This window comes from Crassostrea angulata, chromosome 2 (genome assembly GCF_025612915.1).
Source record: "Crassostrea angulata isolate pt1a10 chromosome 2, ASM2561291v2, whole genome shotgun sequence".
Classification (NCBI taxonomy): Eukaryota; Metazoa; Mollusca; class Bivalvia; order Ostreida; family Ostreidae; genus Magallana; species Magallana angulata.
Window position 1 is genome coordinate 8988914 of NC_069112.1, and position 17774 is coordinate 9006687.

Sequence of the window (17774 nt, forward strand, 5' to 3'; positions counted from 1 at the left end):
TCCCGAAGGGAGATTTCTCATGCCTGGCGCCCGGAATAGGAAAGCGTCCTTTATCTACCTAGTGACATACCAGTCAGAACATCTATGTTAAGAGATAGTTAAAGTGACATGTTTCCACCGGCTTGGAACATCATACATCTAAAAAAACAAATATATAACCAGGATGTATACATGTTCATAAAATCGTATGGCTTGATTATATCGCATTACAATCATGAAAACAATAATGAATAAAGTATGACAAAAATGACCATGATGAAATAATCATAGTTGAATATAATCGTAATTCGTCATTACTAAGTATGGTTAAGCTTGATGTCACACACACACACACACACATATATATATATATATATATATATATATATATATATATATATATATATATATATATATATATATATATATATTAAGTCAGTGCATGCTTGTGAGTTCACAAAAATATCTCTTCCTTCCTAGGGGCGAGGTTAGCGTCATAGGTTCGGAGTCCATCGGTTTCTTTCTGAAGTTCTCCAGATTGAATCACCAAATTTATATTAGCACAAGATAACGCACTTTTCTACTTTTACACAATTCACACTTCTAATTTTCGCTAAATTTTACAATTCTTTCATAAGGAATACACAACTTCGCGGCTGCAGCTTAATTATTCATCCATCATCGGCTCCCGTGGATAGAGGGTCGGCGCGGATGGCGAGACGACTTCTCGCGGAGCGTCTCCTGCGTTCCTCTGTTGCGTAGACATCGCGGCCTTCTCTTCCAGGTATTTACGTGCCCGCTCTGGATCCGGTCTGTAGTATTTTGTCCATGGAGATTCTTCATTTTTCTCCTCTCCAAGTAATTGCTGTGCCAGTTTGGTCGAAATTGTCCCCGTGTTACTGGTCAATTTGCGAGTTTCGAGTCTTCCGCTCCGTCGGGGTTTTTCTTGGATCCTAGTGTCTTTCGGGATTGGTTCAAGTTCAATAATGTCAATACAGGTCCATTTCCTTTGAATCCTCACAACAAAATACATTGTCGTTGGAAGAACTTTTCTTACCTCCGTCACTACCCCTTTTTTGAAAACCTGTCCAGCAACCACCACAGCATATACCACCCTACTTTTTAATATATTTACGTTTCTTAATACAAAGTCCTATCGTTATTGTTACTGCAAAAGCTAAACACACATAAAACCAGGGGCTTCCCACCCAAGACGAGGATTTCATGGGTTGCAAATTAGTTTCTGGCAATTTCGCCATAAGTGTATTCATAGGGAAAATTTTAATATCTTTTGTCTTAAGACATTAAACCATGAAAACCTGATCAACCTTGTTCCATAGTCAAGATGTCAAACGCGATATTTGATTGGTTTTTTTCCCCAATAATCTTAAATCACTTACAAAAATCACATTTACAAAAAAATGGTTTCTTACTTAGTCGCTGTGTCATGTATTTCGAGTACTGAGTTTACGTTTAATCTCTTTAACTCCGCATATACACACAAATAACCGAAGTGCTGAGTCCGTGTTTGATAATCGGTGTATCTCAATACATGTTTTTATGTCACAGGGGGTCATCCTGTCATAGATTTTTAAAAGCGTGCAATATATACAAAGCTAAGCTTATTCAAGATTATTTACATCTGCATTCGGTTTCGAGTGACGCCCTCCCTCCTAACGGTCATGGAGGTGATTTCTTCTCTAATGATTATCATAACCATATCAGAGTATAGCTCTGTATCACTAAAATAATGGTTGTATATGTTCAAGGTTGCTGTCAATGTGACTTTTCCGAGCTTTATTTTGATATACAGTTCACTAGGGGGCGTCAATCTCAGTTCCAATAACTCAGATTCTGACATCTGAAAATAAAGGATACTTTATCTATCCTATTACTAACTGTTTTAAGACAACTAAATAATCCTCTTTAAATTTTTGTTTATTAGATTTACGGGGTTTAGGAATTGGTTTATAGCCTAGACCTACTTTAGGGGCTATTTCATCTATTTCAATATTTTCATCTAAGGGTACACTTGGGTTATCTAAGGGTATTTCATAGTCTTGAACGCTATTTTCACCACATCGATTTGACTCATGGGTCTCATCCGATTCTGAATGTACAGTCTGATCGTTCTCGTGTTTATACTGCTGATCATCCATGATCTTCTTAGCTCTTATACGTTTTTGAAGTTCTGCTAGGGGAATATCCTCTTCGTCTGAAGATCCTTCTCTTTCCCATTGTTTGGACTGTATAGCTCTTTCCAATGGTTCTGGTTGCATGTCTTCATTTTCTGACGACGATTCATGCCGGTGGCTCCACATAGTTAGTTTTTCTTAGAGTTCTTCCACCATCTTCAGTAGTTTGTGAAAGGGGCCAGTGCGAAATGTCTGCCAGTCTTTATTGTCTTGCATGACATTTGGTGGTTAATCCAGTCAATTGGTCTCTCACCACGAAACTAGCTGATCCTTTCTGCTCAATGATTCGATAATATGGTAGCCACTTTTTATCTAACTTATTTTGTCTCCTGTTGTTCTTAAGGTAGACAGGGTAACCTACCTGAAAATTTTCGTCTTTGCTTTTCTTATCGGCCTGAGCTTTTCTGTTTCTTCTTGGCTTCCTTCATATAACGATGTTCTAGCAGGAAAAGTTTATTTTGTTCTTGTAGGGCGATCTTGTGTTGATCTTCTCCCGCATATCTCCTTCGAGGTTTCATTAACGTATCAAGAGGTAATATGACATCTCTGTTGTACATAAGGTAATATGGGGAAAACTTTGACGAATCGTTAGGATGGAAACGAATGGCTGCCAACGTCTGATTAAGATGAATATCCCATGTTTGAGCGTTGTCTGTTATTTTCTTAGCCATCACGTCATGTAGAGTTCTATGAGATCGTTCTACTTTACCATTACCTTTAGGGCTGTAATACGATGTTTTGATATGGTTGATAGTCAATTCTTTTAAAGTTTATTCCACTTTCTTGTTCACATTTTCTGTTCCGTTGTCTGTGAGGATTTGAAGAGGACAGCCATATCTTGGATATATTTCTTCTAAGATAAGATGTACTATGTTGTCAGCTGACTAATCATGAACGGGAAAAGCTTCTGGCCAACCAGAGTAAATGTCAATAAAAAAAACTATGTACTTGTTTCCCGACAAGGATGTTGGATATGGTCCTGATAGATCAAGTCCTACTTTAGCCATTGGAAAAGGTAGTATATCTGTCTCTTGAAGTAGAAGCTGATTTTTCTTATTGCTCCTCGTTTGGCATACTACACATCCTTCTATATAGGAATATAACCTTTTGTATAGATTTGGAATGTAGTACTTTTGTCTGATTACGTCATATGTTTTGTCCACTCCCATATGTCCAAGTCCGTCATGATACTGCTGCACTACTAAAAGTTCTAACTCACGTGGTACATACAGGCAAAGTCTTGGGCCTTCTGAGTCTCCATCTGAAAAATAGTACATTAAACCATCAATTTCCACAAACTTCTTTTCTTCGGTTGCCGTTGTTGTCCCTTTATTTAACCGATTCTTCAGTTTCTTGATCTGCTCATCGTGTTGTTGGCTTTCTTTGATGTTGATTTCCTCTGGTAGATCAATAAAGGGTTTGACCAATTCGTCGTGTTGCTTAACTTCACATCTGGCCAATCTCTTAAGTGAAAACGCATTTGAGTTAAGTACGTTCACTTCAAAGAAATTGTCCTTTACATCTGGTTCATCATTCTCTGATTGTTTTTCCTCTTCACACTCGAGGTTGACTGTCGGTAATCTGGATATGAGATACGCACAGCAGTTAAATCTTCCTCCTATGTACTCTACCTTACAGTTATATCCTGCAATACGTAATGCACATAGTTGATATTTTTTATTTTGCATTGGAGATTCTAAGATATACTTGAGCGGCTTATGGTCTGTTCTTATAGTAAACTGAGCACCGTGTAAATAATGGTCTAACTTCTGAAGGGCGTAATGGATTGCAAATGCCTCCTTTTCTATGGTTGACCACTTTTCTGGCGTTTTACTCAGCTTGTGGGATAAGTAATATATTGGCTTATCTTCTCCCTCTTCTGTCTTTTGAGTAAGGCACGCTCCAATACAATTGTCGCTGGCATCGGTGTACAGGATGTACGGCTTATAAGTATCTGGATATGCTAGTAAAGGCACTACCGTTAAACTTTCTTTATTAAAGTCGAACGCTTTTTTGCAACATGGTGTCCATTTAAACCTTGCATACTTTCTGGTTAAGTCAATCAATGCTTCTGCAATCTTAGAGAAGTTCGGTATAAATCTCCTGTAATAACTGCACATACCTATAAAGCCACGAATGTCTAGGATTGTAGTGGGCGCTGGTAACTTTCTTATAGCTTCGACTTTCTTTGGATCAGGTGTAACGCCGTGTTCATCAATGATGAAACCAAGATATTCAGTCTGTTCTTTGAAGAAACTACATTTTTTTAGCTTCATTTTAAGTCCATGCTTTCTTAGGCGGTTGAAAGCGTCTTGAATATGATGAAGATGATCTTCCGGTGTCTCTGAGAATATAAAAATGTCATCCAGGTATTCGATGGCAAACTCTTCTTGTCCTTAAAGAACTATGTTCATCAGCTCCTGAAAGACTGTCGGTGCATTACTCAGCCCAAATGGCATACGGTTAAATTGAAATAGTTCTTTGTGACATGCAAAGGCCGTTTTTTCTTTACTTGAATCTACTTATTTCACTTGCCAATATCCACTCTTTAAGTCTAGTGCAGTGAAATATTTTGCCTTACCTAGTAAACATAGGATGTCATCAATCAACGGTAGCGGGAAAGATATTGGTTTCACTATCTTATTCAAGCTTCTAAAGTCAACGCACATCCGGTCTGATCCGTCCTTTTTTATCTTTCCGTACTATACAAACGGCGTCTTAAATATAGTCCTGGGTCTTCCATAATGCAGTTATTGTCTATGCTGTTCACTTCAACCAAGTCATTTTTTTCCAGAGGAAAATTGTTATTTATTTTTGCATAACATACAGTCACCGTATTCGGTCTCATAATAAGTTTCTTAAGTGTTCTTGCAATAGTTGAGATGTGTAAATCTTCTTTAAGTTCCGCGTATACTTTCCCATCAATACGCATGAGTCCAAGATCAAAGTATAAACGAACATTGATTTTCTTGAGCCAATCACGACCGAGAATCATGTTTCGGTTGAGTCCCTTTGTCACATATGGTTTGTGGTCTAAAGTTAATCCTGAAATCTTAAAGGAAATATTTACATACCCTATCGCAATTAAAGAATTGCCATTTGCTGCTTGTAAAGAGAGGATGTCATTATTAAACAACTTGGGGCGGGGAAATAGATTATCATACATTTTCTTACTAATTAGAGATATAGCTGCACCTGTATCTACCAAAGCTTTAAATTTATTTTTTCCTACTTTTAATAAACAGCTACTAAGGTTTTTAGTAAAATTAACTTCATATGTAGGTCTTTGTTTAAAGTTCTTTCTTCTGGCTTCAACGAAGGAACGTCTTAGTTTTCCTGTTTTTGTCTGTCAAAATAAGAGCGAGGTTTGAAATTTTGAGATCCCCTATTTACTTGGTCGCTAGATTCATGTGTTCGGCCTTGACGATTTGATGGTCTGCCCCGATTTTTCTGCACTCTTTGATACATACGCGAGCTCCAACAATCTGCACGCACATGACCTATTTTACCACAATTCCAACACTCCACAGGCCAATGGGGTTTCTGCTCTATATTATGGACGGGTTTGTTTTGACTGTGTCGTTTATTCATTTGAGGACGGGATCTGACTTGGGGTTTATTTTGAGTACAAAATCGAGCCCTATGACCCATCTGTTTGCATTTAAAACACCTACTATTACGCACATGGTCTACTTCCATTGGTTCTACATGCCTTGTTTCTACTGAGGTAAGATTATCTGCTCTATCATTTAATAAGGGAAGAGTAGTATCAAAATTTGAAAGAGTTCGTATGTTGTCATTATTTTGTACAATTTCTGTCATATTTGACCCTTATCGCTAGCCTCTGTCTCAGATTTTGTTCTCACATTGCTATTTGAATTGCGGATTCTAAATGTTTAGGGTTTTCTCGCAAAATTTTCATTCTGAGTAGTCGACTGTCAACCCGTCACAAACGATATCTCCTACTGTTGTTGTATTAAAGGATCTTTTAGTCTGTCATTACTGTAGGCGTCTTCTGCGATTTGCAATAGTCTCTCGGCGAACAACTGAACACTTTCATTTGAATTTTTTCGAGTCTTACGCATTACTGCTAACGCGTGTTGGGGATCTGTTATTTCTGAAAATCTATTTTTAAGGGATTCCTTAAGATCGTTCCAAGATGGGATATCTTCAGACGCATCTGTTTCATCTAAATACCTTTTAATATAATCCCCATCTGAACCCTTACTTGTTATGTATGCAAGCATGGGGATCTCATGACCTTGTTTCCCAGACATAACACCGTACTTTTCAACTTCTTTTATCCATTGTTTAAATTTTTGAGCATCTCCCTCAAAAGGAGTTATCACAGAAGATAGGGGCACTGAGAGTGCGGCTGTTATAGCTTTAACTTGACCAATGAAAATATCTTTATCATCATCCTGATCTGGGACTCGATGTCGAGGTTCACGAGTTTCATACGGCCTAGCATCATGATATGTTTCAAAAGTATTTTGTTTAATCTGCTCTTTTTCTTGGGACTTTTGACCTGATTCTTGCCCTTTATTTTCCTTGTTCTGGCCCAACGCCGCGAATGGTTTTTCTAATTGCTCTATTTGATTTTTTAATTCTTTTTTTTTTATAAAACCCAACACCTGTTGCCATATTGGTTGCTTCGACAAAGTTGTTTACTTCGAGATAGCTATAAGAGACTTATAGAAATGGTTCTTACCTTATTTTGTTTTGAACTTCGCTCATTCCTGGTCACGGTACCAAGAAAGTTCATGTAAGCCTTCTGTCTTACGGATCCAATTGAAGGTCAGCTCAAACTTAGTGATGACAAGTACAATATTTCTTTCTCAAGCGGTTTTATTATAGTGTGATCGTATAGTTACAGTAATTAAAAGTAGCCCAAATCAAGAGTCTAAGAATCTCTATAAGCGGAATCTGTTCAACATTAATTTACATGGGTATATATAACATTTTACTTATGATGGACAGTTCTTACTAGTTCGGCCTATTTACGACGATCATGAGTGAACATTTAGTGTTCAAAATTAAGATTAATAGTTTATTCCTAAATAAAGTAACAAAACCGTCAGAACTGCCAATCAAAGAGTCTGGATGCAGGATTTGAGTCTCCGAGTCCTGGGTCTCGGAGTCCCCCACCTAGTATGAGGCATCACTTACTCATAATACGTTCATTCATACATAGACTAAAAGGTTACAAAGGTTAATATATAGAATACACAATACATGAGTCAATATAGAGTACTAGAGCTATCGTTGCAGACACAGAATCGCCAAATATGACACTTGTTTTTAAACTCTCAATTTGAATATTATTATGCCCGTATTATTCGCCTGGTTTTATAACATCATTTAGGAATACTGCGCAGTGCTACAAGATTCACAGAGTTCATTATATTAATTATCATTAACACCATTCAATGCGCAGTACCTAGGTACACTTAAATATCATAGTGACCATTATTTAATACTAGCAATTTAAGGTCATAGCATGGCTATCTGTTTACAGATATGTGTAAAACTATACAGTCTGACTAAAGCCAGCCCCTACTAATTCACTTCGTTGTAGGGTCTGAAGAACTCTCGTAAGGGTCATTCTCCGAATGACCTTAAAAGTCTGCATATTCATAAGAAACTATTGACCAATCAGGAAACGCGTATTAGAAAATCATCGGTTTGGGAAGGAAAATGGCGGAATATAAACATGTTATCGATGTGGTGTTGAAAGAAGCGAAAATAGATAGCCTGAAAGATAAACAAAATGAGATATTGGAGGCGATAATAAATGGTGAAAGCTGTAAAGCAGTTTTACCCACCGGATATGGCAAATCTCTGCCATATCAACTATACTTGCCAGTGATTCGGGCGCTCGGTAAAGGTGATGGAAAGAAAGTTATGGTTTGTTGTCCGTTAACGTCAATAATGGAGGATCAAGTGAAGAAATTAAAAGAATCGACACTTGTTTCTGCAGAATATTTCGGTATGTTTTATTTATTAAATTAAAGCGTTCAAAAGCCTTAAAGGGGCATGATCACGATTTTGGTAAAAATTATCTTTCCAATTTATAAAATTTTTACAATGCTACATAATAAAAACAATAAAAAAAAATAGAATTTGACGAAAATTCTGATCATGCCCTTTTAAGGTTTTCTTGCATTTGATGTCATCGATGTAGAAATCAACCGAATTAAACAGGTCCAGCACCAGATTAAAGCCAGCCGCACATTCTCATTTTTTTTTGTTTTTAAAAAAATTTCACATTGAAAAAAATGTATGACAAAATAGCTAAATCAATCTGTTCTTAATGGCTTATAAAGCTATTTAGCTTTTTCAATCTACATAGCTAAATCAGGATATTGTGCTGGACCTGTTAAACTGTTATGGAATGGTAGAACTAATTACAGACCAAACTCGTTAACTGGAATTAAACCTGCTCCTCAGAACCTAAAGTCAAGTGCTCTATTAATCTGAGATTTCCCCAACTCTAAACCTCAATCAGTTGTCGTTATTGGCAAAGTGCTACTGGTAGTGCTAGTAGGTAACTTAAAGCATGTTAATAAATATTTTATAGGTAGGTCCCCTGAAGCTGATATTTCTATTACAAATGGTGAAGTGGATCTCATTTATGGATCACCAGAGGTGCTTGTTGGAAATGTTCAAAGGAGGGAAATCCTTCAAAAATTAGATGTCGGTCTTATTGTCATTGATGAATTCCATACTATTGCCACATGGTAAGTCTTTTCTAAAGTGTGATTATGCGTAAAACGTAAAGAGAAGTTGATATTTATAACATGAACATCTATGAGGAACTAGAAGTATGTTTACAGGTACACATACAAAAATCTGAGTTTAGTTATATAAACTGCTGGTGTACACGTATGTGTAACACAATCTTCAGTTAAGAATCACTGTTTCGGCCAGAAATATTTTTGCGCATAAAATTTATAATTTGATTAAGAAGGGACAAGCGTTTACTGCCATGAAGTTTTATATCTACACATTTTGTACAACTTGTAGAATTGCATGGTATGCAGAATGTATGAGGTAATGCTCATACAATTATGCAATTCTGCTTGTTACACATACCGTAATCATACATGTAATCCTTGGTAAGAACCTCGTAGGTTGTTTAGAACTTGTGTTCGAACCATTTGTATATGTTTATGCAATAAAATATGTTCAAACCAAACCAATCATACATGTACAGTCATGTTCAAATGCATAACCTCTCTAATAAAAACATTTTAGTAAAAATGTGAAAAAATTATTCAACATAATAACATTTTAATGTGCCTATATAAATAAATGATCAAGAGTAAACTGGATTATTTTCAGGGGAGGAATGGGAAATGAAGACGATGCATTTCGGAAATGGTTTCGGCATTTAGGAGAGTTGCGGTCAATGTTTCCGAATGCAGTATTATTAGCTTTAAGCGCAACCTGCACAAAAACAATCGAGAAAAGAGTGCTTAATGTATTGGGAATTGATAAGAAAAATGTGAAATATTTTAGATTGTCACCAAATAAAGAAAACATTAAATTTGTTGTATAAAAAGGTGCCAAATTCTGTAGGAGCGGCTATGTTTTGGCTTATGGAAACTTTGAACAACCTTAAAGAAAAATTTCCAAGGACTGTAATTTCTTGCAACTCTATCAAAGATGTTTCAACCATTTATAACTTTTTAACAAGTGAAATCCCTGATAGCTTTAACTATGTTCAAATGTATCATTCAGAAACACCATCAGACTGCAAATCAGAAATAATAGACAAACTTGGAAATGACAGTTCTCTTAGGATAGTACTAGCCACAAGTGCCCTTGGTATGGGAATTGATGTTAAATTCTGCAACAGCATCATAATTTACGGACCTCCTGTAAATGTTGCTGATCTTATTCAAGAGACGGGGCGAATAGGTCGAGATGGGCTACCATCTGTGGCAGTTGTACTGTATAATTCATATCAGTGTAAACAATTAGATTCAGAAGTTAAGACCTTTTTACGAACAGATGTGTGCAGACGACAAACGCTTATGGAGAATTTTCATACCAGTGCTGAAATGGAAACTGTAAAGAAGTCTTTAAATCAGCACCACTGCTGTGATATTTGTGCAGAATTGTGTACTTGTGGACATTGTATTTTATTACCAATTGAAAAACTTATGAGTTGTGTCACATCAGAAGATACAGCCAAAGATACATACAGCAGTAGCGACAGTGAAACTATCTCATACTTCTATGAATCTGAACAATTTTCATGTCTTTCAGACAATGAAGATCAATAAATTGATTTTGACAATTTTTCATGTCGTTGAGTTACTAGTTTCTTGACTTTCATCAATATTCATTTTAATTTTTTCATTTATCGAGTTGATCCACAAAATTAGATGTTCATTAAAGATTTTTTATATTACATTGTATCGATATTATCACTGGCCACAAAATTACTGTTCATATCATTGAAACTGATTTTCACAAAATTGATGTCCACTAATAAATGATTGAAACCACAGAATTATGAAAAATATAAAAATTCAATTACAATTCAGTTATAATTTTCCTTTATTAACCATGTTAACTTGTGTTTTTGGCAAGTTCAATTCTAGTCTTGATTCCTAAACTCAACGAAACTTCTAAGTATTCACCTCAATAAATAGAATAATTTTGAAATTATGAAATAAAATGATGTGAAATTTTCAACATTTCATAACTGATATATGTCTTCTCATCAATAACACAGATAAAGTAAAACAACAATGATTGAAATCAATTACCCGTGACGAAACGTCAAAACATTGGTATTTTTCTGTGCATGCTTAACATGATTGTTATTATTTTGTGATTGATTTTAGTGTTTGATGATAGTTTATAAAGAAAACCACTTAACATGGCCAAAATCATGTGCGGATCCAGAAATTTTTCAATTCAAAAGGTATGAGCAAAATTGAACCAAACTGGAAATGTAAGTGATAATGAGAAAAGGTCAACATCTCGGGTCGCAACCAGAGGTCAAGGTCAATGCATTGTTCTTAACAATTTGAAATTGAAGTGGAAATCAGTCACCATGACGGCAAGACAAGTAAATACATTAATATACTGGGTGAACACTTATAAGTTTTGATGAGTGTAAAACTGGTAATGTGATAAACTTAAATATGTTTGTTTCTTAAACGACAAAAAGGCAATGTTGGTAAATGTCTAAATATTTTTGTTGGTAGTTTCTTATATGCATCCATGAACGGATTTTTTGGACAAACAATTGCTCTACATGTCAGAGTTCTACCAGGTATTTCACTGAAGGCAGAAATTTCAAATAATTCATTTGCTGTTTTCAAAACATCTTTCTTGTAGCTTGGGTATTTATGAATTCCTTTTCTGTTTTTTATTTCATTTATCATGTCTATGTGCTTAATTTCATCTATGAGATAAGGATATTTCTTGGAATGCTTGAGAATGCTGGTTTTGGTCTGATGTCCACTGCAAGCCTGTTTTGTGTCTCTGTTTAAAAGTTCGACATATTCATCTAATGCCATGTTGTTGTTGGCTCCACCACTTAAGTTTACAAACCTGTTAGCGATCAGCTGTTCCTGTTTGTCTGCTTGTAATGTACCAGAAACTAAGGCTGTCAAGTGAATGCTTCCTATCAGATACTTTGTTTTGTTGGTTTTGTTATATATGGGCAATTCATATTTTGCACTTCTTACTGATCTATGGCCATCACCCATATCCACAGCTGTGTCTAAATTTTTGTGAAGTGCACCTAGTTTAAACAAATGCACTACATAATCAAAAAGTTCATCTTTGTTTTCATCATTTTTATCTCCTTTAGGAGAGGAGTCAACATACCCATGCATTCGAGACTCATGGGTCTTTAAGCTTTCGATAAAAGCATAACTTTTGTCACAGTGGTGGCACTGAAATCGATTTTCAACAGCAGTGTTGATCCAGTAGTTTTCAACATGGTGTTCATCTTCAAAAACATTTCTCAATTCCTGCACTAAATCTGTATTTTCAAAAAACCAGTTTTTCACTATTCTTTCACTCACTTCATTGATCCACGAAACTTTTTCTTCAGAGCTACTCAGTTCTGGCACAGGTATTTCCTCCTCTGTGCTACGTAGTCCAAATTCTTTAAAAAACAGCACACAACACATTGCATCAAATATGGTATATAGTAGAAATTTGTAAGCTCTGTAGGAATTTTTGACTTCACCCTTCACATTTCTGGCATTTAAGATATTTCTGAAATATGCAAATGTCCCTCTATCTCCAGCTGAAGTACTTTTGTATGTCAAGGTGCAAATTGCCTACAAGGTAATGATACAAATCAAATACCAGGAAACCTTAATACAACATAATGTTTCAAAACTACCCATTAAGGTAACATTGTAAATGAAAGATATATAAAAAGTGTTGCATTAAAATCTGTTTTGCTTTCAGCAACATTTACAATTGCACTGAATTTATTACAGGAACTTTTTCATGTCAGAAAATGTTTTCAAAAGACTGGTGATAATTAAATAATTCAATATTTAGAAAAATCCTCCAGGCCACATTTGAAGAATTGTTTGTTATTAAATCCTCTCCTGATGGACTGATGTTAAGTACATGTACCTTACATGACAAAGATAATTCTTACTACATGTAACAATCTGAGAATCACATTTTTTATATCAAAATATCCATCTCCCAACCTAAAATCCATTTTGAAATAATGAGGTGAGAGAAGGCCAACAATTTTCAGCAGCCTCAATAGCTAGTTTTAAAACATAAGTATGGTACCTCAAGGAAATTCATTAAGCGATGGAAATCTTCAATCTTTGAGATGAATCCTCTTAAACTTTCTAGAGGAGTAGCAGCATTTGCTATGGATAACTGAGCACACTGGATCCTTTCATCTGTAAGGCGATCACCTAAAAAATTGTAGAATAAGATTAATTATAAAATATTAATATAAACAAATTAAAAAAATTTATATACGGTTTACGGGTCAGGATCCTGTCCAATTTTGAAATATTTTGTTGGTTTATTTTTAACTACATGTACTTGCCTCCAAAGAAAACTTCTTCCACAATTTCACCATCTTTGACAGGAACATACTTTTGAGAGAATTCCTTTAACAGCTTGATGACATCCTGTGTTTTTTGCTCATTGCAATCAAATAGGCCGAGTGGAATCTAAAATAATAATCCTACTCCATCAATTTAGTTGGAATAACAAATTTAACTTATTGCATAACCTAAGTAAGTTAAGGAGGCTGGGAGGTCAACAGATTAATCATCAGATTTTTCTCAAATTTTCAGATACGATTTATTAAGGTATTATTCAAAGTAGAAAAATTCCATAAATTTTAGCTTTTAAATCTTATTACATGTACTTTCTTATATGCTTATACGGAGCTCTTCTAATAAAGGAGGCCGGTGCAGTCTAAAAAATGGCCACAACCATCCAGCCCTCTAATACATGTATTTCATAGATTTTAGGAAGTGTTTTGCTGTTGGTGTACACTTACCTGATGAGTTTTCAGTCCTGCCTGTGCACTATATTGGTGTTCTAGATGCTTTGGGTAAATATTTTGAATGTTTTTAAGTTGATCTATATTGTTCAGCAATGCAGTGGCAACTATAAATGTCAACTCCTTGCATAACAAATTTTGGTCCTGCATAGATGGGATGAAGTCAATACACTTCAAGTCATAAGGATTCTGGTTTGGTCTTTCAACACACACTGGGTTAATTCTGTCCACCACACATACCACTTGAAACAAATGGAGCGATATTGTCTTCTGCTGTGATGTTCTATATGAGGGCAAAATATTTCTATCCCAGTTGTCGCCTACTAACTGATATTTTTTCTTTTCTCCACGTTCCCAGCCTTCTCTGATTTTTTCAACACTAATGTACAGGCAGTCTTCCCATGATGCTAATTTGTTGGTTAAGGACTTGGATGTCATAGTAAGACCAGTTCGGGCCAATCTGTCTATATCCTTCACAAAAAAGTACATACATGTAGTTTAACATGAAATTATTTGATTATTATGTTTTAATTTCATAAAAATTGTAAAATTGAAATGCTCATTCAAAAATATCTGTTAATCCTATTACAAAAATGCATACCCTCATTGTACATCCTCCATGCATAAGAACAAATCCACAAAGATACTGGGTCAATGACATCTGATTGTATCTGCTGTGTAAAGCCATTGATATAGTATGCATCAAGTTTAGAAATGGTTTTCCTTCTGGACTTAGAGGGACATCTGACAGCATTGATGAAACAATCCTCAATGTATTTGGTGCTCTTAGTGTGAGTTCTTGGTGAAATTTGTCCCAGGTGAAAGACAGAATATCATGATGAGCCCGAGCTTGTAAAACTGAGTTTGAATTCTTAAAACAGAGTTCTTTGCATTCATCGGCAACAACTGAAGCTGCTCCTGAAGATACCTCCTCAGGCTTATGTTTTCTTATAATATCAACAATTGATCTTTCAACATTTTTTCCCCATATAATAGCTTTACATACTTTTTTGTGTGCCTCATTTGTAATTAACTGGGACTTCTTGCCACTATTGTAGTATATAGTAATCTAGGAAAAACAAAAATTCATGTGATGTATCAAAATATTAGCATCTCAATATACATTTATTTAATTATGATACCTAAATTATAATATTTTACCAAATTCCAATATGAAATTTTTCCACTAAAATGTTCACTTTTAAAACTTTACATGTAAGCTATTGTTTCAACCTAATTCTATAGACTTACCATAATGTTTGAACCCAAATATGTACATGTATGTGTACATGTATGAAACACCTGTCTGAAACAACTGAAAATGAAAAATAAGTCTATGAAAACAATTAGTAAAAATCAAACAATAAGTATCAAGTCATTTATAAAGAGGACGATGAAAATGTATATTAAATAAAAAATATAATTTTTGTGAGTATTTGGAATGAGGAAAAACAGAGTATTTGTATTTTCATTTTTAAAATACAAAAGGGCTGAATTTAATCTTTTACATAAAGATATCATGAAATAAGAAAATTATTTTCACTTTTTTTTTTAACAAAATCAATTACAATAGAGAAGATCATCCTCCAAGTAGTAAGAATCATTTAAAATTCTTAACCTTCCTCTTGACAAAGACTGATATTAAAATTGCAGGTTAATTAAACAAAATTTACACCAGAAAGAAAACAAAACTCAACAATGGTGATAATGCATGTATCTAATGTAAATTTAGTCATAATTTACAATTTTACAAATCACCAACTTACATGTAAATTTGGTTTTAAAATACACACATGTGCAGATTTAATGAAAACTTAAAATCTTCTAACTTTCTGAGAATGTAACATTTTTTTATCCAAAACTTAACTATCTGTTTTCTTAGTAAATAAATGACCATATTCATTTTTTTTTACTTTATCATTTTTGATATATAACGGTTTTATAGTGACATTTCAAATACCATGATTACATGCATCACCATATTCAGATCTTGAAAAATTGTTTACAAAAAAAAAAAAAAAAAAAAAAAAAAAAACAACAACAACAACAAAAAACAAAACGTGCATGAAATTAAATATACCTTAACTACTCCCTCCATACAGGTGTCTGTGGAGAAGTCTTTATCCAGGGAACGCATGCATATGGCTTTCTGCTTCGGCACTATGGTCTCTTTCTCACTGCGAGGGACAATATTTACAAATGTCCTAGCACTATTTGTTAAGTCAGAAAATGGCTTTAAGTGACTCAGTGATAACGGTCGAACATAGACCGGAAAGTTCGTGTTTTCTTTCATTTCTGTTGTTATCTTCAACGGTTGGGATGTCCCTGGACTTTTCAATAGACGCTTCTCCATATAGGTTCTCCTATCTGAATTTCCGTTAACCACCACATTTCTAGCAAACAGGAGCTCGTCTTTTAATTTCTTAGCTTCTTTCTCGAGTTTTATAACTCGCTCAGTTGACTGGAAACATTTGACACAAACGCCATTCATATCTGAACAATCACTTACTTGTATATCACCTACAACGTATGTTAGGATTTTTAATCTTTCCTGAGAAAGTCTTAGTTTTCTGTTGAGATGTTTAGTGATTTTAACAGTTCCATCACTTTGTTGTTCTTTCACAATAAAAGAAAATCCACACACCACACAGCTATTGTTTAATATATAGGTTTTTCTTGGCGTAATCGCATTAGGTTTCATGGGGGCGGCCATGATTACTCTACTCGATGTCTCTCTTAAGTTTTCTTTCAATCTCGATTAACCAAGAGGTGTTCCGAAATTTTTTAATGCGCTTAGAGAAATTCTAAGCGATAAGCTGATTGGTTAACTCGTAGGTCATTCGGAGAATGACCCTTACGAGAGTTCTTCAGACCCTACAACGAAGTGAATTAGTAGGGGCTGGCTTTAGTCAGACTGTAAAACTATATTGACTAATCCTTTGACCGTTTACATTATTTAAACATTTTTAACTTAAATTAAAGCATAATTTTAAGGTTCCAATTGTCCTCTCCGTTGTAGAAAACACCGAATGTTGCTCATGCTAATTTATAAAGCAAATACTGATCCTTCCAGTTAATTGCAATTCAACTGCAATCAAGATTATCAGTCTAAGAGCATTAAATAGCATTGCATTTATTTATCTAAATTCCTTTACTGCATGTCATCTAACATGTTTGATAGATTTGTCTTTTTTTTCGTTTACCTATATTTCCTTACTTATTATGACTATTTCAATAATACTCTAGAGGAGATGTTAAAATTAATAGTGACAATAATGCATTCGAAAGGGCTTTGAATTCTATTAATTCAGAAAAGCATCACATCTGAAACGAGAGTTGTGTATCTTTTGACATTAAGCTGGCTTTCTCCATCAAACGTTAGAAAAAAAATTGTAAAAAAAAAACTAATAGTTTTTTTATCAATCGCGAAAATGCACACTCCTAGGCAAAATTCAAAAGGTAATAATAATATGATAAACTAATAAGGAAATGTTTTGTCATTAAATTTGTTTTATGGCCTTTTTTCTGATTTCTTAACTATAAGATATGTACACATGTGTATATCCATACACAAATCATATTCAGTATTGATGCTAAAAAAAATATAAAATTTGCTATGATGCTAAAATGTTGACCCTTGAGGATATCAAAACCTAGATACATTATCAATGTTTTAAAATTTTTCGGGGGATAATAATTTATCGAGCGATTATCAATAATTGCAATTTGACGCAACAATATGTTTTAAACGGTAGGAACAATATTTTGTGTAAACGACATATGTTATTGACCTACATGATCACTTATACAACCATTTTAACTCCCCTTTGATAAAAAAAGTTAAAGTTAAAAAAAAATGTTTCTTTCCAAATCTAAAAGTTTAACGTTGAAATGTGACAAAAACACTCATCATAATGTATAACATATATCTCCAGGATCATAAATCAATCGTACACTTGAGTCAAAAATGGCACGCTGTCAAAATGTCCTTTGATTGAAAATACTGATAAAATTGAAATGGTGATACATGTAAGAGTTTCTTGATATAACGTTGATAGCAACAAATTCCAACCGTTATA

The 17774-nt window shown here is 34.5% G+C and overlaps 1 protein-coding gene and 1 pseudogene across 1 annotated transcript; one reads left to right on the forward strand and one right to left on the reverse strand.

Annotated features, from left to right (window-relative positions):
• The first annotated feature begins 7715 nt into the window (after positions 1-7715).
• LOC128173662 (uncharacterized) lies at positions 7716-10469 on the forward strand (annotated as a pseudogene).
• Positions 10470-11329: 860 nt separating this feature from the next.
• LOC128173661 (uncharacterized) lies at positions 11330-16592 on the reverse strand. Its single transcript, XM_052839333.1, has 7 exons — positions 15776-16592; positions 14947-15010; positions 14297-14764; positions 13693-14166; positions 13231-13357; positions 12963-13093; positions 11330-12487 (listed from the first exon to the last, which is right to left on the reverse strand). Exons 2-7 carry the CDS (start codon positions 14947-14949, stop codon positions 11330-11332), a joined length of 2361 nt encoding a protein of 786 aa, XP_052695293.1. The 5' UTR covers positions 14950-15010; positions 15776-16592.
• Positions 16593-17774: the final 1182 nt, after the last annotated feature.